Here is a 25196-nt window from a genome sequence, read left to right on the forward strand (position 1 = left end):
CTTAATAAGAAACAAATGGACATGAAAAAAAAAGTAGACCATTTGATAAATTGAATTACTTCACATTTTATGTATTTTTTTGAAATGTTTGTAAAATCTGACTGATGTTGTTTAATTCCCTTTATTTGTTCTTTCTGTATATGTCCAACTCGGGACTTCCTCTCCTCAGTAAACCAATTTTTTTTTTTTTAATCTATAGACATGACATTTGACCAAGAAAATAACAAGGGTTATTCTTTAGTCATAGCTTCAATGTTCAAGTTTCAATGCTCAAGCCAAAATCTTTGACATTTCATCTGGAAAGCAAGATGTTACATACAAACAGACCCAAGTTCATATTCCCTACCTATTGCCAGAGGATTGGGGGGGGGGGGGATTCAAAATGGGGAAAAACTTCCCAGTACATATACACAGTATTCTCCTGATACTCACCAGGGACATCTTTGCAGCAACTGGATTATTGTCTTTCATCATGGTATACATGAAGCTCTGAAGTGTCTGAATATAATAATGGAACAGATTACAGTCAAACCTGTATAAAACAGTCACCTGTGGGAACCAATCAAAGTGACCTTTATAGAGAGGTGACCTCCTGATAGAGGTTCACTTTCCCTAAAGAAATCTATTCCAGTTTATGGCAGATCTGTGTTTTGCAACATACTACATGAATATAACACATGTAAATTATGAAATGCTACGTGTATTATTATATGAAACTAAAAATTTTAGCATTTTAATTTATTCAGAGGACTAAATTGTATTATTAAAAGTTTTAACATTTTATCGGTAATTTATTGAGTGGAAGACAATAACTAGAACTGTCCTAATGGGACTAATACCACTGCATTATTCATTTTTTCTTTATTTCCTCCCAATGGAGATTCATGCGATACAAAATCAAAATATGTAGCTTTAAATAAGTGCTAATTTGTACATATGGGCAAAAGATAATATGAAAATAAACATAATGTAAGGAATATCAGGTTAAATACAAATACATTTGCACGTAAGTTTGCAATAGAGTTAATGCACAGGGGCTACATGGAACATTATGAGGACGCTGTTGTCTTTCTGTAATACGCCGCTGCCACATCTTTTATAAATAGAAAGTTAAAAAGATGGAGTCCTGGGGAGTCATAGTCCGAGAGTGAGGTAGTTAAGCCTCTCGCACCGAGAAGAAACAAATATAAATCATTTTGCAACAGTCCTGATAACTCAGCGCCTAGTGAGATGTCGTAGTCCTCAATCACAGTTTCCCACCAGGCATTGCGATACAGGGATGTTTCAGGGCAGACTGTAGTAATGTGTTCGAACACGTTCGTAAAACTTTTTGCAGAGACAACACGATTCCGGTGGTGTGTTTAGGAGGGTCCATAGTTTCACAATGAATTTACACAGAACAATGCCTTGAATATTATCAAGAATAACCCATAGATGTTTAGGTGGTTTGTCTGCGCAGAGAATGTTAAATTGAACGAAGTCAGGGTCGGCAAGCATTCAGTTGCGTCTAGATGAAGAGTGAAACGATATGACGGAAGATTTCACAGATATTTTCCACTGTGACTTGTTGGGGAAGAATCCATTTGCAAGGTACTCGGTTAACACGCGATACAGGTTGTATTTCAACAGTATGAGAGTGATGTCCTGAATAAACCCATAATGCTGGGATTGAACAAGTAGGAAAACAAACGGATGATGAATATACGCTTTGTAAGGTATGTTGTGTTGAGTTCACAGAGACGACCAAAGAATTGCAATTTCTTGATGTCGATCTCTGCTGTAATTGGTAGGAGACCTAGAAGGCTTTCGCACATGTCTGATCTAGTATGTTGGGGCAGTCCCATAACATATTTTGCGACGAAATGTTGGAATGTGTTAAGTGACTTAATGTCTTTTGCCCGAAGATCGCACCATAGCTCGCATCCATAAAGAACCGATGGTAGAACAACTTTTTTATAGAGTTTGGCAACCGTTATGGGGTTCAGCTGTTCGGAGAGATATGGTGATTCCAGTAAATCTCAATAACCTTCATTCAGTGTGTTGTGAAGAAGGAGGGAGAGTTGTTTGGAGATGTGTAGGGAGGGGATCGAAGATGAAATCAACCGGGAAATGGGAGGGATGGGATGAGATTTGTAGCACCATAAACTCATAAATTTATTTCTATCTTATCTCTATATGGTAATACATATAAATATCTGATACAATTAACATGCTTTCTTAATGCTTATCGATCATCATCTATGTGCGGCCATGTTTGTTTTGAGTACGACTCTGAGCAAGCTCCGAAGCATACTCAAAAAAACTTGAGCATGTACTTCCTTTGAGTATGAGAATGATTTTATTGAAGATTTATAACCTTGACTGTTGAGTATGAGTACAATTTAGAGCACGGAGTTTAAGTTTGAATATGAAAACATGCTCAAAATGTCAAGTCAAAAATGTTGACTATAGGCTGGGTAGAATGGCAGTTTGTTATGGAATGACTGCTGACAACGTTAAGCAGATGACCACTATATAGAGTTAAGTTTTATAGGAATTTTCATTGGAAGGAAATAAATGACCACATTAAAAAGGTGATCTCTGAATAAAGGGGACGTCCCCACTATGGCAAGTTTGACTTGCAGTTCATTACGAATACTAATTACTGCAAAATGAACAAGAGTTGTCAGAAGACAATGTAGCTTGCAGCGAAGCGCGACTCTAATTAACCTATCCCCCTCAGTTCAAAAGATATATATCCAAGGTTAAAGTTTTTGAAAAGTAGGTCAAGAGCAAGGTCAAGAGGTCAAAAGTCTTGGTACCAAATGAAAGGCTTGGTCATGAAAAATATAAATGTGAAATATCAAAACTCTATCCTCCTTGATAACTTTTCCCTGAAAGTGTGATACTGTCATCGACACCATGATCATGACAATAGCTCTCTGGACATTCAGCCCAATGAGCTAAAAACACAAAAGAAAAATACTTCCATATCTCTTACCGAGTTCAGTTTGGCATTTTTGTGTTTCCTGTTGATATTTTTAATGTCATTTACAATGTAAGTGTATAGCATCTTCCGCAAAAGTTTATCCTGACAACGAAAGAGTTTGAAAAACAGCTCTAGTATGCCGCTAGCTGGTAGCATATTCTTATTCCGCAGTAGAATCAAAGCCTTACAAAAAGCCTGAAATAAATAAAAATGATGTTATAGATTAAGTGGCTTACTGAAACCAAACTAATCTAAACAACTGATCTAAACTACTCAACTGTACAGTACCCCTCAACAACTCCAGTACACACCACTCAATAACTATACAGTACACATCACTCAATAACTGTACAGTACACACCCCTCAATAATTGTACAGTACACATCACTCAATAATTGTACAGTACACATCATTCAATAACTGTATAGTACACACCACTCAATAACTGTACAGTACACACCACTCAATAACTGTACAGTACACATCACTCAATAACTGTACAGTACACATCACTCAATAACTGTACAGTACACATCCCTCAATAACTGTACAGTACACATCCCTCAATAAATGTACAGTACACATCCCTCAATAACTGTACAGTACACACCACTCAATAACTGTACAGTACACATCCCTCAATAACTGTACAGTACACACCCCTCAATAACTGTACAGTACACACCCCTCAATAACTGTACAGTACACACCCCTCAATAACTGTACAGTACACACCCCTCAATAACTGTACAGTACACACCCCTCAATAACTGTACAGTACACACCCCTCAATAACTGTACAGTACACACCACTCAATAACTGTACAGTACACACTGCTCAATAACTGTACAGTACACACCGCTCAATAACTGTACAGTACACACCGCTCAATAACTGTACAGTACACACCACTCAATAACTGTACAGTACACATCCCTCAATAACTGTACAGTACACACCGCTCAATAACTGTACAGTACACACCGCTCAATAACTGTACAGTACACATACCTCAATAACTGTACAGTACACACCACTCAATAACTGTACAGTACACACCACTCAATAACTGTACAGTACACACCACTCAATAACTGTACAGTACACATCACTCAATAATTGTACAGTACACATCACTCAATAACTGTATAGTACACACCACTCAATAATTGTACAGTACACATCACTCAATAACTGTATAGTACACACCACTCAATAACTGTACAGTACACACCACTCAATAACTGTACAGTACACATCACTCAATAACTGTACAGTACACATCACTCAATAATTGTACAGTACACATCACTCAATAACTGTATAGTACACACCACTCAATAACTGTACAGTACACACTGCTCAATAACTGTACAGAACACACCCTTCAATAACTGTACAGTACATACTACTCAATAACTGTCTAGTACACATCACTCAATAACTATACAGTACACATCACTCAATAACTGTATAGTACACACCACTCAATAACTGTACAGTACATATTCTTCAATAACTGTACAGTACATACCACTCAATAACTGTACAGTACACACCACTCAATAACTGTACAGTACACATACCTCAATAACTGTACAGTACACATCCCTCAATAACTGTACAGTACACACCACTCAATAACTGTATAGTACACATCACTCAATAACTGTATAGTACACACCACTCAATAACTGTACAGTACACACCACTCAATAACTGTACAGTACACACTGCTCAATAACTGTACAGAACACACCCTTCAATAACTGTACAGTACATACCACTCAATAACTGTCTAGTACACATCACTCAATAACTATACAGTACACATCACTCAATAACTGTATAGTACACACCACTCAATAACTGTACAGTACATATTCTTCAATAACTGTACAGTACATACCACTCAATAACTGTACAGTACACATACCTCAATAACTGTACAGTACACACCACTCAATAACTGTATAGTACACATCCCTCAATAACTGTACAGTACACACCACTCAATAACTGTACAGTACACATCACTCAATAACTGTATAGTACACACCACTCAATAACTGTACAGTACATATCCCTCAATAACTGTACAGTACACACTGCTCAATAACTGTACAGAACACATCCCTCAATAACTGTACAGTACACATCACTCAATAACTGTACAGTACACACCGCTCAATAACTGTACAGAACACATCCCTCAATAACTGTACAGTACACATCCCTCAATAACTGTACAGTACACATCCCTCAATAACTGTACAGTACACACCACTCAATAACTGTACAGTACACACCGCTCAATAACTGTACAGTACACACCGCTCAATAACTGTACAGTACACACCACTCAATAACTGTACAGTACACACCACTCAATAACTGTACAGTACACACCACTCAATAACTGTACAGTACACACCACTCAATAACTGTACAGTACACATCCCTCAATAACTGTACAGTACACACCGCTCAATAACTGTACAGTACACACCGCTCAATAACTGTACAGTACACACCACTCAATAACTGTACAGTACACACCACTCAATAACTGTACAGTACACACACCTCAATAACTGTACAGTACACATACCTCAATAACTGTACAGTACACACCACTCAATAACTGTACAATAAACACATGTGAAAGATTTCTCAACATTTAAGTTTCAAAACTGTCAATATATTTTGCTTACTAGTACGTATATTACATCTGATTATTTTATGCAAAAATGTATAGGAGAGAGTTGATTCTAAATGTTCCTACCATTCTCATGCTCCTATCTAATCCGTCACCATGTTGATTAAGTAAATCTCTCAAGTGTTCTGGAAATTGAGCAGCTTCCACTGGGTAACAAGGTGCCACCTAACCAAATGATAAAATATTCAGATCCCATTTCATGCAATAATCACTCTATCACTACAATTGTAAAATTTATCCAAGATGAAAATCAACAAATAAATATCATGGAATTTTTAAATTACAAATGAAATGTAGCTCCAAAGTTTCTTGTCAATTTTAGGTCAGATATCTAACAACTGAAAGAAAAAGTGAGCAACCTCACATACCCCATGCCCCCCCCCCCCCCCCCCCCCCCCCCCCCCCCCCCCCCCAATGAATGACATTATACTACACATAATGAATGGCAATGCTATGCATAAAATACAACAAAGTCTTATGCCTCTGTGCTATATCGTACTATTTTCACTCATATACAGTAAATGGCACTACTCAAGTCATATGCAATATTGTTTAGATATGTTAATTGTGTAAAATACTAATAAAAATATTTTAATCACATGTGGCTTGAAAACGAGTTTCACGTAAGTTGCACAATATTGTTTATTTCAATGTTCAAAAGAGGAATAATTCCCAGAAAAAAATCAAATCAGAATTTCCTGTGAATATGGGCATCTACATAGTATGTTTATACATTTATTGCTTGACAGTGAAGGAGATATGACGATTTATTCACCCAAGAAAAATCATATTCCTCAGGGGCAATGCTCGAAGGGAATATTGATTTTTCTTGAGTTAATAAATCTTCATATCTCCCGGACATTCACGCGATAAATTGTTTATTATACTGAAAAAAAAGCAAACTACAAAAATGCATTTGAAATTGGAGTCCGCTCATCTATACATTGTATGTAGCTTAACGGTAACACAGCGCTGTCAACTTATTAGAGGGTATAAACATACAGTCAGTGATATGATAACTAGTTTTTGTATTTCTATTCTCCTTGAATGCTGATTTCCTTGCTTGTTTTTGTATCAACTAAAATCAGGTGATTTAACTGTGTATCAGAGACCTGCATATTTTGTACCTTACGAACTATGAAAGCACAATGACTCGGACTTATTGTGACATCAAAATAAACTACGTCTACCTTGATGTAAAATTTATGGAAAATGCATGGGGTTGCCGATGGGGTGAAATATGATGAGGAGATATGATGTTTGAGAGGGAGATAAGAAGTTTTATCATACCTGGCACGTGACTGTCTAAACCAATCAGATTATGCGTTACACAGAATTCTCATACTGTCAGAGGTATAATAATATATTAAATACAAAGTTACATGATGTTCTGCTCAGTGGTTTCAGAGGAGTTGCACTGACAAACTGCCAATATGCACATCTACACAGTAAGTCCTATACAGCTGGGGAGAGAGAGCAATTACACATGGTAAACACACACACACTCATACAAATTTACAGAAAGTAGACCTAAATTGTTTATAAATGCATTATAGTGAATTAAGTCACAACTTTTATTGTTGCTTAGCATCAATTATCACCATTTTCGATGAAAGATTGTAAACGAAAATAATTTCCATGCTGATTTAACTTTCAACTTCAGAAAGAGGGCAGCTTCCGATTTGTCCGCTTTTGTTTGTAACTCTCTCATCAATTTCGTAAAAAAGAAATTCTGGTCTGTAGGTTTTCGTTAAAGACTTCATCAGTTTGATTACAATGTTGATCGGCATGTTTAAACTTTTAATTTATGTTAAAACTTTATTATTTTTCTTTTAAAAACATAAACTCTTGCTCTTAAAAGTGAACAGTCACCAGTTGTAAAGAAGGGGGAGGACTAGTTTTACAGTATGAAACTTTATATTGCCTTATACAAATTGTAACCTTGACCTTCAACCTTTGATCTCAAAATCAATAGAGGTCTTTATGTTATAGAGATTCATCATCTCGCACAAGCTTGGAGGAAATTAAAGTTATCTGGAAACCATTTTATGTAATATAGGAATTTCTGACCTTGACATCAAAATCAATAGGGGTATATTCTTCAAGTCATAGGGAGTTTATGTATAAAATTTCATTGCAAACCAGTGTTCGAAATTGGATTAAAACTTGGTGTAGACCACGGGTCTATGCCAAAACAAGATGACATAGACCTTATTGTATTGGCATAGACCATAACATTGAAAAAAAAATAACACAAATTTAAAACATTGTTATTTACTTCTAATGTACTTAAAAAGCATATCTTCTTTCCATTTCCATAACAATATCCTCCTTTCCTCATAACGTTTATCAGACGACGACTGACCAGGGTCCTTTGGGATAAATCTATTGCTTTAAACCTAGAAAATCGGCATAGACAATTTGGCCTATCACAATTACAATTGACATAGACTGGTGTCATTTGAGATAGACTCTGTCTACCAGACTATGGTTAATTTCGAACACTGGCAAACATTTAAAGACTTTAAAGAGATATACAGTGGAGCCTCGGTAATCTGGACGCCATTAATCCGGACGCCTCACCTTCCAGACGATTTTTCTAGGGAACAGATTTTTTATACGTTATTTTGCATCATTAATCCGGAAATTCGTGTTCTGGATCCGGATGGTAATTTTTTACTACAAAACGTTAAAATGCATTGAAAATTGTACCGTTAATCCGGACAGTAATTTTTTTTTTTAGGGAAAGTCTGTGTCGGACAATTTTAGCAAGGCGTAAATTATAAAGAAAACAAGCCAAACTGTCTAATTGAAGCGATTACCTGTACCCCGTCAACACCTCCCTTTAATTGGGTGGTGTGTGATGATATGTCAGTTAGATAGCACGTGCCGATCGAGACATTGTATTGCCAATTTTTGCACATAAGATCTGTATTGCGTGTAGTGTTGAATCTTAATTTTTTGTAAATAAATCTGTAGCATATTATTTTATAGTCTTGATCAATAGCCTAATAGTATTTTGAAATAAATTAAACATCATGGATCTTATACTGCTGATTGGCGTGAAATATATGTAGTCAGTTTTTAATGTTTAGAATGTCATGCACGTAAAAAGTACCTGTGTATGATTGTTTATTGTTATGATGTTGTAGAGTTTTATTGCTTTAAATTTTTTAAACTCTGTGTTGAAGTGAGAAAATAACCATTTTAAGGAAAATGACATTTAAATTTTGTTTGTACCCGTAATGTTGGTTTCATCCGAGTTTTGTTCCGTTATTATCGCATCATGAAAATATGCGCGTGGCTAGATCAAAGCAATAGTAGGTCTTAATATTACGAGCTTAAATGATTTTGTTGTCCTGATATTGGCTTGGATAATTATAGAATCAGAAATATAAACTCTGGCAGATAGAATTTTGGTTAAAGAATTTTGTCAACCGACATGACAAACACGAAATTCTTAAATCAACTGTGGATGATGAATATTGTTAAGACAGACCGCCGAACCCGTGAATTGTGACAGATGGAAATGGCCGGCCTCTTTAACTTGTTTAAGAAGTAAAAGTGTGATGAAATGTTTGAAGTGTAAATGTATGTGTTAGTTACTAATGATTTATTTATTTATAGTTTCATATAGTGCTTCATTATTTGTTTTAGTGCATACGTTACACAGTTTTGTATATTTATTTGTAGTGCTAATATACATGTACATGTACAATGTAAGCATAGGCAAATATACTGCACACGTATATTTCAATTTTAGAGCTATGAAATCCATGTAAATGTTTATCATGATTTATTTACTAATGCAAATGGTTGAATTCAAAGATAGAATGTGTTTAATTCACCACGCATCAATAAAGTAAGCATGTTGGTTACTTATGTAAAGATAAAAAATATGTGATTCAGTTATCCGAACGCTTCATTTATCCGGACGATTTTGCCGGGAACCAAAGTGTCCGGATTAACGAGGCTCCACTGTAGTCTGGAAACAAAAGTGAGACAAACATGACGGACAGACCGAGAGACAGATGAATGAGCAGACAGACAGAGAGACAGATGAATGAGCAGACAGACCAAGAGACAGATGAATGAGCAGACGGACCGAGAGACAGATGAATGAGTAGACGACAGGGAGACAGATGAATGAGCAGACAGACTGAGAGACAGATGAATGAGCAGACAGACTGAGAGACAGATGAATGAGCAGACAGACTGAGAGACAGATGAATGAGCAGACAGACTGAGAGACAGATGAATGAGCAGACAGACTGAGAGACAGATGAATGAGCAGACAGACTGAGAGACAGATGAATGAGCAGACAGACTGAGAGACAGATGAATGAGCAGACAGACCAAGAGACAGATGAATGAGCAGATGGACCGAGAGACAGATGAATGAGCAGACGACAGGGAGACAGATGAATGAGCAGACAGACCGAGAGACAGATGAATGAGCAGACAGACAGAGAAATGAGCAGACAGACAGAGAGACAGACGAATGAGCAGACAGACAGAGAGACAGACGAATGAGCAGACAGACCGAGAGACAGATGAATGAGCAGACAGACAGAGAGACAGATGAATGAGCAGACACACCGAGAGACAGATGAATGAGCAGACACACCGAGAGACATACGAATGAGCAGACAGACAGAGAGACAGACGAATGAGCAGACACACCGAGACACAGACGAATGAGCAGACAGACAGAGAGACAGACGAATGAGCAGACAGACAGAGACACAGACGAATGAGCAGACAGACAGAGAGACAGACGAATGAGCAGACAGACCCCCGCTTTTTGCTAAAGGTGTGGCACAACACAGCACGCAATGTGGGTCTCATTATATCTGCATAGAGTTACTTCGTTCAATACTTCACAACAAGAAGCTCACAAACTTGTATGTTACAGCAACATTCATACTTTCTCATTCAACATTGTCAGAATAGCCTTGTAGTTAAGGCACATGCACAGGTTAGCAGTGTTTTCATTACAAAGTATTTCCAACTTGACACTTAAAAGATGAGAAAGGAATCAATCATCTTAAAATGATAGTTCAGGGACTGACTGATGAAGGAATAAAGATACATGTAATGTGTAAATACACTAATCATCTAAATGAAATATTTACTGGTATTGTTGAACAAAGTATCAATACTGAGTCAACCTTAAAAGCTCAAAAGTGTCTACTAAGTGTCAAATTTAATAAATCAATAATAACTGAATTGTATCCTTGAACCTTCAATTTTTTCCCCAACTAAGATTGCTTAAAGTGTGCATATATTCCTTAAAATGTATTTAAAAGATTAAAATGAAATCACATTGAACCATGATCCACACATCACTCAATATTTTTACATTCACTTTTATATCTAATGTTACCTGAGCAACAAATAGCACCAATTCTTCCAGTGTCTTGGAGTACGCAGATGGTTTTAGTTGAAATATCTGAAGATTTGATTCATAATGTCGATATTGTTGCAAGAACTACAAAATAAAACAAATGTTATGATAAGAGATGTTAAAATTTTTGACAAGGGGTCATTGACCAAGGTTGTTGAACAAAGCAATGTTGGAAACATTGGAAACGCATCCATTGAATATTAAAGCCCTCTCATTTACAATCTCTACACACCCACGGAATATTAAAGCCCTCTCATTCACCATCTCTACACACCCACTGAATATTAAAGCCCTCTCATTTACAATCTCTACACACCCACGGAATATTAAAGCCCTCTCATTCACCATCTCTACACACCCACTGAATATTAAAGCCCTCTCATTCACAATCTCTACCGTATATACTCGCCTATAAGTCGGTCCACCTATAAATCGGTTGTATTTTTTAAGGTTACTTTGTAGGAATTTGCCATTGACCGGCTTATAAGTCGGTACAAATTTTTGTCAGAATCGGTTGACAATTTCAAATCATTATGCTCTAGTGTTTTTACCTATGTTTCAATAAATATATTGAGAAATTAATAATTATGAGGTGCTCAATATCCAAGCCTTATCTGTTTGGGGTTTAAACGCAACCCTTGATCTATGATGGGCAATGATTTACCTAAGCAATTATGGTTTCCTAATTACCCAGAGCTCCAGATAAGGTGCGTATCAGCGTAAATACTCATTAAATTTGACCAAATATGCATTTAAGTTGAAAATCATGCGTACAATTACGCATTAGCGAATGTAAATACGCTTTACACTCCCAAATTAATGCGTATTAGTCCGCGTATTTGTGATACATGTACAATGTAGTATGATATAAATATGAATTATCTATTCATATACCGGTATATGAATTAAGATTAGCCCAGGGCTTGATCATACATGATATTTAGCGCTATAAAATACGTTTTGATGACAATCACAATTTTGAAAAATTGGAAGAGTTAACTCAAAACACTATTATATAGGTACATGTGAATGTAAATAATTTTTCACTTGATAAAAATATGTAAATACTTGTACTTTATACATAATTTTGAAATACATAAACAATACAATATGTCTAGATAATCATTTGTGTGGTAGTCCATGATAATTGTCGGAGTTGTTTTAAAAAACCACTACATTACGCCACCCAGAAAAATACCAATCTTCATAGGACGCGCCTATAAGTCGGACATCGAGTTTTGGACTAAAAATTGACTCCCAAAAATCCGACTTATAGGCGAGTATATACGGTACATGCCCACTGAATATTAAAGCCCTCTCATTCACAATCTCTACACACCCACTGAATATTAAAGCCCTTTCATTCACAATTTCTACAAGAGTTGTCATTCATCCTTTTTCATTCAAGTTGGAATTCTAGACCAAACACGTTACTATTTTTAAACTTAGTTTAGTATGGTCCTTAAAGGGACTGATTCACAATTTTCCTCCAAATTTTGTTTTTCACATTAACTGATCAAAATCTACAGTCTAATATGTTTAGAAGGTTTCACAAAAAAATTAAGGTTATTCGTCATGACAGAAGCTCATTATAGAGAGTTTATTATTTGTTCTGAAAACTTGAGGTGTGTTATTGTTTATGGGGTTTTCAAAATAAATGGATATTGGCTAAGTTTATTATATATATCACATCTCAAGTATACTTTAGGCAAAATGTGTCATTTAAAAGTTAAAATTTGTGATTGTACAAAATGAAGATGCTTTAAATTACAAAATTAACGTTTCACCGGTTTGTTTGTTGACATAAAAAGACTCGAGTCTTTGTTTACATAACACAGAATCAAAGCTAAAATATTTCTCTTATCCTTGCATTCAGATGGCCCAAATTTTGGTTCTCAACATTAAATGAGCTATATCTTTAATTTTTAACATCAAAAATGAAAAACATTTCTTTCGAAAAACGTGAACCAGTCCCTTTAATGGTAACCTAAGTATCACAAAACAAAGAATATAAATTGGTACAATTGTGCAAATGATATACATCTTAATCAACACTCCAAGAACTGGATGTCCTTATAGTCAAAAGGGATGTTTCATTCTTCTGATTCAGTTATAAGTAACCACTAATATCTCACATCATCTTATAGTCAAAAGGGATGTTTCATTCTTCTGATTCCAGTTATAAGTAACCACTAATATCTCATATCATCTTATAGTCAAAAGGGATGTTTCATTCTTCTGATTCCAGTTATAAGTAACCACTAATATCTCATATCATCTTATAGTCAAAAGGGATGTTTCATTCTTCTGATCCAGTTATAAGTAACCACTAATATCTCATATCATCACCAATGTGAGATCGACATTACCCATGTGAGAGTAATGTGAGTTCTTTCTGTCTTACACTGCTATATGATTATGATTTATGCTATTTGTAGTAGCTTGTGGTCCCTTTTTATGATTTATCTATTATACTTGTTGTTGAATAACAAACACTGATGTATCTTTAGCATGTTCACAGTCCTTTTCCCCTTGGATATTGGAAAATAAGGGTAGAAAAACACATTTTAAATGGTTACCCTCAGCCTGAAAACTAGAATTATTATCCGAATTGATACGACTTTCCTCTATTCATGATATTTTAATCCCACAAAAATGTGCTATTTATACAACATGAACTTGTTAAAATCCCCTAATGCGCATGGGGCTATATATAGACACCTACCATAGGCGTTACTCTCTAGATATACAGTGGAGCCTCGGTAATCCGGATGCTTCACCTTCCAGACGATTTTTCTAGGGAACGGAATTTGTATACGTTATTTTGCATCATTAATCCGGAAATTCGCGTTCCGGATCCAGACGGTCACTTTTTACTACAAAACGTTATAATGCATTGAAAATTGTACCGTTAATATGGACGGTAATTTTATTTAGGGAAGGTCTGTGTCGGACAATTTTAGCAAGGCGTAAATTATAAAGAAAACAAGCCAAACTGTCTAATTGAGGCGATTACCTGTACCCTGTCAACACCTCCCTCCAATTAGGTGGTATGTGATGATAAGTCCGTTAGATGGAACGTGCCGATCGAAACATTGTATTGCCAATTTTCGCACATAAGATCTTTATTGCGTGTAGTGTTGAATTTTGTAAATAAATCTGTAGTATATTAATTTATAGTCTTGATCAATACCCTAATAGTATTAATAAATTAAACATCATGCCGTAATGATAATTTTTTAACTGCTACACATATCAGTTGTACTGATTCGTAAATTGATATCGGCTTATTCAAATCTAAAGAGTGTAGATTATACTTCTAGATTTTGGATTTTATACTGTTGATTGGCGTGAAATATACATGTATGTTCATGCACATGTAGTATAAGTTTTTAACGTTTAGAATGTCACACATGTAGAATGTACCTGTGTACGATTGATTCTTGTTACGATGTTGTAGAGCTTTATTGCTTTCGAATTTTTAAACTCTGAGTAGAAGTGAGAAAATTACCATTTTAAGGAAAATGACAATTAAATTCTGTATGTATCTGTAATGTTAGTTTCAACCGAGTTTTGTTCCGTTATTATCGCATCATGAAAATAATAGGTGCGCGTGACTAGATCAAAGCAGTAGTAGGTCTTGATATTACGAGCTTAAATGATTTTGTTCTCCCGATATTGTCTTGGATAATTATAAAATAAGAAATATAAACTCTGGCAGATTGAATTTTGGTTAAGGAATGTTGTCAACTGACATGATAATCACGAAATTCTTATATCAACTTTAACAGACCGCCGAACCCGTGAATCGTGACAGATGGAAATTACCGGCCTCTTTAAGAAGTAAAAGTGTGATGAAATGTTTGAAGTGTAAATGATTATGTTAGTTACTAATGATTTATTTACTTATAGTTACATAAAGTGCTTCATTATTTGTTTTAGTGCGTACGGTACACAGTTTTGTATATTTATTTGTAGGGATCATATGTATGTACAATGTAAGCACAGGCAAATACACTGAACATGTACATTAAATTTTAGTGCGGGTATGACCGGTCAACAGGGGATGCTTACTCCTCCTAGGCACCTGATCCCACCTCTGGTGTGTCCAGGGGTCCGTGTTTGCCCAACTATCTATTTTGTATTGCTTGTAGGAGTTATGAGATTGATCACTGTTCATTATCTTCACCTTGCATGTAAATGTTAACATTATCATAATTTATTTACTAATGCAAATGGTCAAATCCAATGATAGAATGTGTTTAATTCACTATGCATCAATAAAGTAGGCACATATTGGTTACTTATGCAAAGCTAGAAAATATGCGATTCAATTATCCGGATGCTTCATTTATCCGGACGATTTTGCTGGGAACCAAAGTGTCCGGATTAACGAGGCTCCACTGTAAACTCTTTAACATAGTTCCACCCTCCTGTGACATCATAAGATTTTGCAAAGTCAATGATTTATTAAGATTTATGCATGACAGGAACATGAATTTTGTTGGAGTCTTTTTCATCAGTTTATAGTAAAAAAAGTCTTGTTTAACAATAAAATATTTCAAAAGTCTAAGTTATATATGAATGACAGGGATTTATCAAGGTTGTTTTTACTACCGGTAAAACGTACCTTTCCCCTTTGGCAACAAACAGATATTTCCCCTTCCACAGATAAAAAATCTCCTTCATTTGTAGAAACTTCACCAAATGTATAAGAATTTTCAACAAAAATCTTTTTTTTTTATATTCTAAGTCATTTTCTACAATTGTCAGACTTACAATATAGATAAAATGAGTAATCAATAACTTTATATGGCTGTTATAATCTGTGGATATTATATTCCATGGATGTCCCCCATCCCCTGGAAGCTCATGACTACATTCTCAAAAATTCCCCTTAAATATGAAATGGGTAGTAACATCTAAATGCTGGATAATACGGAAGCCGATAGGTGCCAGGGTATAGAATTAATATTTATTTAACTGGTGGCCGCCACTTAATTTATGTGGCGGCGCCACTTAATTTAACTGGCGGCCGCCACTTATTAACTGGCGGCCGCCATATAAATTAAGTGGCGGCCGCCACTTAATTTATGTGGCGGCCGCCAGTTAATTTATGTGGCGGCCGCCATTTAATTATATGGCGGCCGCCAGTTAATTTATCTGGCGGCCGCCAGTTAATTATATGGCGGCCGCCAGTTAATTTAACTGGCGGCCGCCATATAAATTAACTGGCGGCCGCCAGATAAATTAAGTGGCGGCCGCCACTTAATTTATATGGCGGCCGAGACTCAAATTAAATCGTTTATATGGCTGTCACCAGTTATTCAATTCCTCTCTCTTTCTCTATCTCTCTCTCAAAATGAAAGGGGTGCAATCCCTCCCAATGCTTAGTAATATGTATGTGATATATATATATATATATATATATATATATATACACAATTAAGAGCATTAAATTATTGTTTTTCGATTGTAATATTAAATACGTAGAACCAAGGGGCTGACCCTCCATTTTTTTGACAACGTTCAATTTCTATTATTTTCACATGCAAACTATAATTATTTTCACATGTGAAATAAGATTAATTGGCGGATTGCCCCCCACCCCACTCTTTTGGTGGTAGTAATGAATGGTAAAGATGTAATAATGAATGAACTGATCAATTGAAGAATGAACGGAGCCCCCTCCCTCCAATTTAGGAGTACGAAGTTTGGACAAAAGAGACATTTTAGGTTCCTTTTTTGCTTGTCAACAATTGTAGAAGACAATTTCTCCTCCGAGTGTCCCTATACACTTTGAAAAACGATGCTGCGTGTTTGCGTACTATTCTAAATCTTTCCAAAATAATCACTCAGCGATACGAATTACATTGTTTTTGCAATTGGCAGCCGCCATATATGAATTAAGTGGCGGCCGCCAGATAAAATAACTGGCGGCCGCCAGTTAATTTATATGGCGGCCGCCAGTTAATAAGTGGCAGCCGCCAGTTAAATTAAGTGGCGGCCGCCAGTTAAATAAATATTAATTCTATACCCTGGCACCTATCGGCTTCCGTAGGATAAAACCCTGAATGATCAAAATATTGAATCCAAGGGCAATAACGGTGATGATCCAAGTCACTATTGGTGCTTAGTACCTGCGTGTAAATTAGATGGAAGGAAAAAGACACATTTAGATGGGTATCTTTAGATGCATGGCATGAAATTTTACCGATATCCTCAAGATATTCCCTAGATTTATTTCCCTCGCCAACCCACATAATTTAATCAAATGCATTTTCTTGTAAATGGTTGTAGTGATTCCTTTCTTTGATAGACAACATTTTAATATGGGAATTTGATAGCAATTGAAGTATTCCATGCTTGTTTACTTAGTTGTTATTGTAATCCGGAAGTGAGATGCTCTATAAATGATGTTCAACGCGCGATAAAAGTCAGAGTGGATCCATATCTCGAAAGTACCATATTTTAACACAAAGTTTAATTTGAGATTATTCACTCTTTATGGAGGGCGAAGCCCTCTCAAGGCCTAAAGGGCCTTGAGAGCGGAGCTCTCCCTATAGGTAACATGTATATACATGTTTAAAAGAAAAATATAGAAAACTAAAGATAAACTTAAACCATAACTTTGGAACTTAAAAATTTTGGTCCAAATGGCGTCAATTCGAATACAACTGCGTGGACCTGTATTTCTCCATTTTGAATCTTGTCTACTCTAGTTCACATCATTCTGAGATGCTACATAAAATCCATTAAAACATGTAAATCATATCTTTTTAATCATATATAATCACTCCTCGATTAACGCGATTGTACTATGTCTCCTATGTTTGTAAATTTGCTAAATACCGACGCTGAATAACGTCACAATGCACTGTTTACATCAATTGCGTTATATTTCCCGTGTTCAATCAATAGGCAGATCAAATGTCCAAAATTAGGATACTTTGATAGAGCTCTGTCCTCATGCTAACTTCAGGTTATTTTTGTCCTGTTTTGGATATAGATACTAATGCCAATACTTTTTGCTTCGCCCTCAAACATGGTCACGTCGTAAGACATATTATACATGTAAGTATATGTAATTTTGGAATAAAAAAAATCAACATTATGAATAAAATGTTACCTCTCTGCAATATTCATCTTAACATTTTTCTAAAACATGACAGTTACATCTGAGTTCTGATATTTCTAAACAAAATGGTGTTTACTTCATCGAAATAGAGAAAAAAAATTGGCTACAAGGGAAGATTTTAAACATATATGTGGTTTTATATAAAATAGTATATAGTGGAAATTTTCGTTGGGAACTTACTTATGGCCAAGTACTATTTACCAGGTCCAGTCCAAAGACTATTTCTACCTAAATAGCTACTTATAGCTACCTATGTATTTGAACCTACTCCAGGTAGCTATTTTTACCTACTTTTTTCTTTACTTGCATTTCGTGGCCAAACGCAGGAACATCGCAATAAGGTGTGTACCAAATTTTTTGATTCACTTACTCTGACGATGAATACCACAAAAATATTGGACAAAAAATGATTACTTTCTAATCTTTCAAATTTGCAAAAATAACTACACCCAGTTCCATTTTCTAGGAGCTTAGGATCAAAGTATGTGATAAGAAGTCAAGAATGTCTTACAAATCTGTATTAATTTCAAAGCTTTCTTTCATGCATTCTTACATTAAAGGTTTTTGGGGTGACTTTTCAAGCATTTCCTCTACATTCTCCACCCTCGTAAAGTATTCAAATTTACACTCAGAATTTTGCCATGCACAACATATGATACATAAAACAACTGACCTGTTTAAAAGATGTGCCTTAATCATTATTTATTTATATTTTTAAAAACAGGTAAAAGTAGCTAGAAGTAGCTACTTTAAGTAGGTTCAAATACTTAGGTAGCTATTAAAAGCTGTACGTAGGTAGAAATAGTCTTTGGACTGGACCTGTTTACTGTTATTCTCTTTAGAGAAGTCGAGAGGCATAGCCTTCATTGACTTCTCCTCGCAAGCATCCATGTTTTAATTCTGGAAAACATGTAAATGCCGGCGTTGGTGACGGTTTATAAATCCAAGAACATCTGAGTCGAAAGGTCAGTTGAAGCATAAACCGTCACCGACTCCAGCATTTACACGTTTTCCAGAATCAAAACATGAATGCCTGCAAAGAGAAGTCGATGAACTGAAGGCTATGCCTCTTTGACTTCTCTAAAGAGAATAGTTTACTGTATGCATATTCTAAATAATAAATTTATGCGGTATTTGGCCTAACATGCCACCGTAGAAGTTGCCTATCTCTGTTATAGGCCTATATATCTCTGGCTAAACAACAATTATTTATTTGAGGCTGAAGGAGAGAAAAAAAAAATTCCTCGTGAAGAGAGACCTGATGAACTTATTTTGAAAACATTGTTCTACATTCCGGGGACAAGCCCGCTTGTATCACATAAACAGGGATAGACATTAACTTTTCATCTCACTTGCCCTTCGGGAAATTAAACTCTAAGTTTTACTTATCCGAATGAAAAACTTGGTTGTCCGAAATATTGTAGACTCTAAAAAGCCTGTCAACCAGTAATTCTAATCATCTTAATTATCTCTCTCTGTCAATTGTCGATACAGTACGATCTACTAGAATGGGCCTTTGCTATAATCTGACGATTCGGTAGAGAAAACAACACTATATGAAGTTGGGTTTTACTTTCTAATATTTTATATTCATCAAGCTTAACAATTATTATAATCATATTTTCTACTAAAAATATCACTTGCCCCATTGGGCAAGTGTTTATTGAGTTTAACTTGTCCGATCTGGGTTTTCACTATTCTCTTTAGAGAAGTCGAGAGGCATAGCCTTCATCGACTTCTCTTCGCAAGCATTCATATTTTGATTCTGGAAAACGTAATGCACAAAACCGTCACAAGGAAATCAACACTTACTTGCTTTTAATCCATTTTCAACATGTCCCCTGTCCCGGGTTTATATCACAACTCTGTTTACTTTCTCTTAACTGGTCCCCTATTTTGACAACTCCCAAGACCAGTTAACGTAAACCCGGGACAGGGGACATGTTGAAAATGGATTAAAAGCAAGTAAGTGTTGATTTACTTGTGACGGTTTTGTGCATTACTGCTAAATGTTTGAAAACAAGTTGTCTATTGCGTAAATCCAGGCACATCGGAGTCGAAACGTCGGTCGAAGCATAAACCGTCACCGACTCCGGCATTTACACGTTTTCCAGAATCAAAATATGAATGCTTGCGAAGAGAAGTCGATGTAGGCTATGCCTCTCGACTTCTCTAAAGAGAATAGGTTTTCACTTGCCTCGGGCAATCGGACAACCGTTAATGTTGATCCCTGAATAAATCAAGATTACCTCATCTCTATATGAAACTGGGTCTCTCTTTATTAGGTTTTGTAGCTGTGGCAAGTTGTTTGGTAATTTGTTCATGTTCCTGTTACTATAAATCAAAGAAATATTATATACAACACACACACAGTTGTAGAGTTGACACCACGTGAAATGGGATAATCAACGTTAATCTGATGTTTGAGCGTTTTAATGATTGTATTAATAGAAACTGTTCGGTCGCAATTTAGAAATCCGTGTTATCACACACTTGTTACCCCCTCTCTCTCTCTCTCTCTCTCTCTCTCTCTCTCTCTCTCTCTCTCTCTCCTCTCTCTCTCTCTCCCCCAAAAGACGTAATGTAATGCGAATGAAAGGCGTTATAACACAAAATAAAGGCATGATTTATAACACGACGCAAGGACGTAATGACGGGTGGGTGTAATGTCCTGATAAGTGTAATGACCTGATTGACCTGATGGGGTATAAAGTAATATTATTAAGGAAATAAACGTTGTATTAAAATAATTTTTTGTTTCTTATATCTTGTTTTATCATTCTTTATGATATTAGAAAAGAAGAAATTACAAGAATCTATTTTAATACCCTTTTTATTGCATTTAGCAAAAGCGAAGGGTGTAATGTCTGGATAATTAGTGTAATGTCCTGATGAAGTATTTTACCAATCTGAGCTGTAATGTTAAGTGTATATATTTATTTTTTGTAGTCATTATTTTGTATGAATAGTTATATTTAATATGTTGTAAAACATAATTATTAAATGTTGTTTAAACGAATATTATAACGAGTTTTCTTCCGCGGTGGTGTAATGTCCTGATGAAGAATGACCTGATGAGATTTTCTGCGGTGTAATGTCCTGATGAAGATTGACCTGATAAGACGTGTCGTATAGCTTTATTACTTATTATTATTAACAAGTTGATTTGAAAGTTATATGAAAGACGTAGTATTTATATATCGATTATTTCTAAAGTTTTCATAAAGATTATTTTAATTTCAGCATTTTGAAAGGAGTATATTTGCTATTCCAAAAATTGGTATATTGAAATTATTTGTTTGTGCGTCGCATGCAATATTTTAGGTCTTACTTTTCATTTATTATTTCTAACGTTTATCTTATATTTATTCATTCATCCAATTCTAGGCTATGTTGGGTATACAAAATTCAAGAAGAAAAAAATCAAGATAAGTACACAATCACAACAATATATGTTATGACATACACATGTACGATGCATGACAATATAAGATATATATAATTTACGAATTATACCGGAGTTATACATGTTTTTATCGTATGAACAGTGTTCATTATTATTCAAGTTCTTCTTTTGAAAATATTAATGAACAAGAGGCCCAGGGGCCTTATAGGTCACCTGAGTATCATGTAACAACCTTGCAATGTTTGAATTAGGTTTGTGTTTAAATATAAGAATTTTACTTTTGGATGGAAGAAACATTGAATAGCTATGTGGTCATGAAGTACATGTGTCATTTTTATGTTCAATCAATGATCCTTTTTAAAAAAACCTAGGTCTGAGACATCATAAAGAAAAGGGTTATTTACTCCTTAGATAAAACCAATATAAGTAGATTTTCAAAGAATTTCTACATTTTCACTATATGACCAATAGAGCCCCACCCTAACACGAGAACCCCTGCCCCAGGGGCCATGAATTTCACAATTTTGGTAGAGGGCTCAACGCTCATTATAATTATGCCCATAGTTTGGCTTCTTGATGTCCAGGAGTAAAGAAGAAGATTTTTTAAAATTACACTCATTTTGATGGTTTTTGCCCCACCCCTCAGGCCCCAGGGTTGCAGGGACCACGAATTTCACAATTTTTGTTCCTCTCCACCCACAGATGCTATATGCCAAAATTGGTTGAAATTGGTTCAGGGGTTTCAGAGAAGAAGCTGAAAATGTTCAAATGTTAACGCACAACGAACGACGACGGACGAAAACAGATAGCAATAGGTCACCTGAATCATTCAGGTGACCTAAAAATTATCAAGTAAAAGGTTGTAATATTATACAAATCTTGCTTCATATTCGATAATTTTGATATTTATATGCGAAAATTTTGATTTATCTTTGACAATCTTGTTCAATTTTTCAAATATAAATAACAAGATTATCGAATATAAATCAAGATATGTATATAACTGCAATATTAACTGCAATTTGTTATCTGTATTTGACGTGATAGTTTAAATTATTTTTGATGTTACCGAATTCTTTACTACCATTCATACTTTAACTTCAGCGATTAAAGATATGTCTTTGATATTCTGAAAATTAAGTGCTAAATTGAAATTAATTTGTTTTTACATCGCGGTATTTCAGCCTTGAAGTCGAAATAAGCCAGGTATACGGTAGTTACTCACAATTACCAAATTATTTAGTTTAATTGCGTCACTTGGACTATCGGGATTGGATACTTTATTTTCCTTTATCAACTTCTCCAAATTATAAGTATGCAAAATCATTGAATGCCAATTCTGTATGGTTCCAATTTGGAAATCCATGCATAATAAAATAGTTTTTGTTTAATTTCATTCTACACACAAGCAGAAATTGAAACATTATTTTTTAAAAAGTTTTTTGACCTCTTACATGTTTTTGGTCAATGTTTTTTCCAGCTACATTAACATATGAATGTACATATTTATTTGATATATAATTCAGGAAACAAATGTTTTGTCCAATGTTTCATTTCGCTCAGTACTATCACTATCTAAATTATGCAATCAACATATCATTATTAACATTAAACAAATCTATCCTTTAATTTGAGTTTATCAATAATACTTGTAACAGTTTTTATTAGGTCATTCCAATATCAGGTCATTACACCTCTGCAAATTTAAAATAACAAATTTAAGTTAATTTATAAATCTTCGAATTTTTTTTTTAAAATATCATTTCAAAAAATTAATGTTTATGAAAATATTCAATATAAAAACAAATAACGCCGAAAGAATCTTTGTCTACTATAAAAACAGCACATCAGGACATTACTCTATATCGTGTCATCAGGTCATTCCGATATTAGGACATTACACCCTAGGTTTAGTTGAAATCTAAAATAATAAAAAAAATAACCGGGTATTATTAAAAACAATAATTGAATATCATAAGATATATACCAACTCATATACATAAATGATTTGGGTGCATAAAACATCGTAGAAATATATCATTTTTGTAGAAATGTCCCATCAGGACATTACACTAAATATCAGGTCATTACACCCCTCGGGTTTGAAAATTATGAATTATAATGCATTAAGACGCATATAATTTTTTGAAACCATTATTATATGAAAGAAAGGTGTATATTTAATCAGAACAAATCTTAAAATATCATTTTTGTGATATATACTTCAACGGAGATTGAATTATACCCCATCAGGTCAATCAGATCATTACACTTATCAGGTCATTACACCGACCCCGTAATGACGGACATGAAGGGCGTAATAACACGAAACAAAGGGGTAATAAAGCGGATTTAAAAGGCGAAATAAATGTATAACAAAGGTGTTATATAACACGAAAGAAAGGATAATAACGCGAATGAAAGGCGAAACAAAGGCATAATAACGCGAAGTAAAAAGGTGTTGATTTGACGCGATTCCAAGAGCATTGCAAGGCTTCAAAAGGCATTGTACATAATGCGAAGTGAACAGGCGTAATAATGTAACCAAAAAAAAAAAAAAAATGAAATAAGAAAAATAGAGAAATAAAAATACAGGGACGATAGTGAACCCTATCGTTTTCTGCTCTCAGTACCCTGGGCTGTAGGGGTACCACCTTGACCTTTCGACGGTAAAGCCACTTTTCAGACCTCTCTAATAATCAAATATGGGATGATCGAATGAAGCAACACTGATGAATCACTAGAGAACAACGAAGTCCAACATATGGAACCCTTAAAAGGGATCACATGGACCTTTAAAGGTAATTGAGCTTAAATGGAAGTACCCACTTTTACATCATGTAGGTCATAATGAAAGTTAATAACAATTTCATCGTTGAAGAGTCCACAAAAGTAGTATGCAGGCAAGATAGGGGACCCCTAGAGCTACCATTTTTCGCCAGAAGTATGGGGCTGTAGGGGTACCACTTTTACAATGTAGAAATGCTATGATAATTCTGAATGAGCTAGTATCGCTAAACATTTGTTTGTTACGTTACTACATGTATTTCCCAACTCAAAATATTGCGTTATTTAATCGTTGTATCCAACATTCTGCACAATACATATAACATAATATTCAACGTATACTGTTTATATACCTCCCATTCGCATTATTACGCCTTCCTCTCGCGTAATAACATCTTCTATATCCGTGTTAATATGCCTTTGTATCGCGTTATTACGCCTCTGTATCAAGTTAAATTACGCTTTTAATTTGCGATAATACGCCCTTTGTTCGCGTTATTACGCCTTTCTTTCTTCTTATCACACCTTTGTTTTGCGTTATTTTGCTTTTGTTATGTGGTATTACGCCTTTGTTTTGAGCTATTACGCCTTTATGTGTTATTACGCCCTTGTTTTGCGTTATTACGCCCTTGTTTTGCGTTATTACGCCCTTGTTTTGCGTTTTTACGCCTTTGTTTTGCGTTATTATGCCTTTGTTTTGCGTTATTATCCCTTTGTTTTGCGTTATTACGCCTTTGTTTTGCGTTATAACGCCTTTGTTTTGCGTTAT

At 35.1% G+C, this 25196-nt stretch overlaps 1 protein-coding gene across 1 annotated transcript in view; it reads right to left on the minus strand.

Moving 5' to 3' along the window:
* The window catches only part of LOC125679298 (protein SDA1 homolog), a 62339-nt gene extending 41652 nt beyond the window's left edge, over window positions 1–20687 (minus strand). The window contains exons 1-5 of the mRNA XM_056154455.1: window positions 20484–20687; window positions 11076–11180; window positions 5756–5854; window positions 2981–3163; window positions 433–498 (exon numbers count right to left, since the gene is read on the minus strand). Coding sequence (XP_056010430.1) covers window positions 433–498; window positions 2981–3163; window positions 5756–5854; window positions 11076–11180; window positions 20484–20558 — 528 coding nt within the window. The 5' untranslated portion in view covers window positions 20559–20687. The remainder of the gene's footprint in view (window positions 1–432; window positions 499–2980; window positions 3164–5755; window positions 5855–11075; window positions 11181–20483) is intronic.
* Between the last annotated feature and the right edge of the window lie 4509 nt (window positions 20688–25196).

This window comes from Ostrea edulis, chromosome 2 (genome assembly GCF_947568905.1).
Source record: "Ostrea edulis chromosome 2, xbOstEdul1.1, whole genome shotgun sequence".
Lineage (NCBI taxonomy): Eukaryota > Metazoa > Mollusca > Bivalvia > Ostreida > Ostreidae > Ostrea > Ostrea edulis.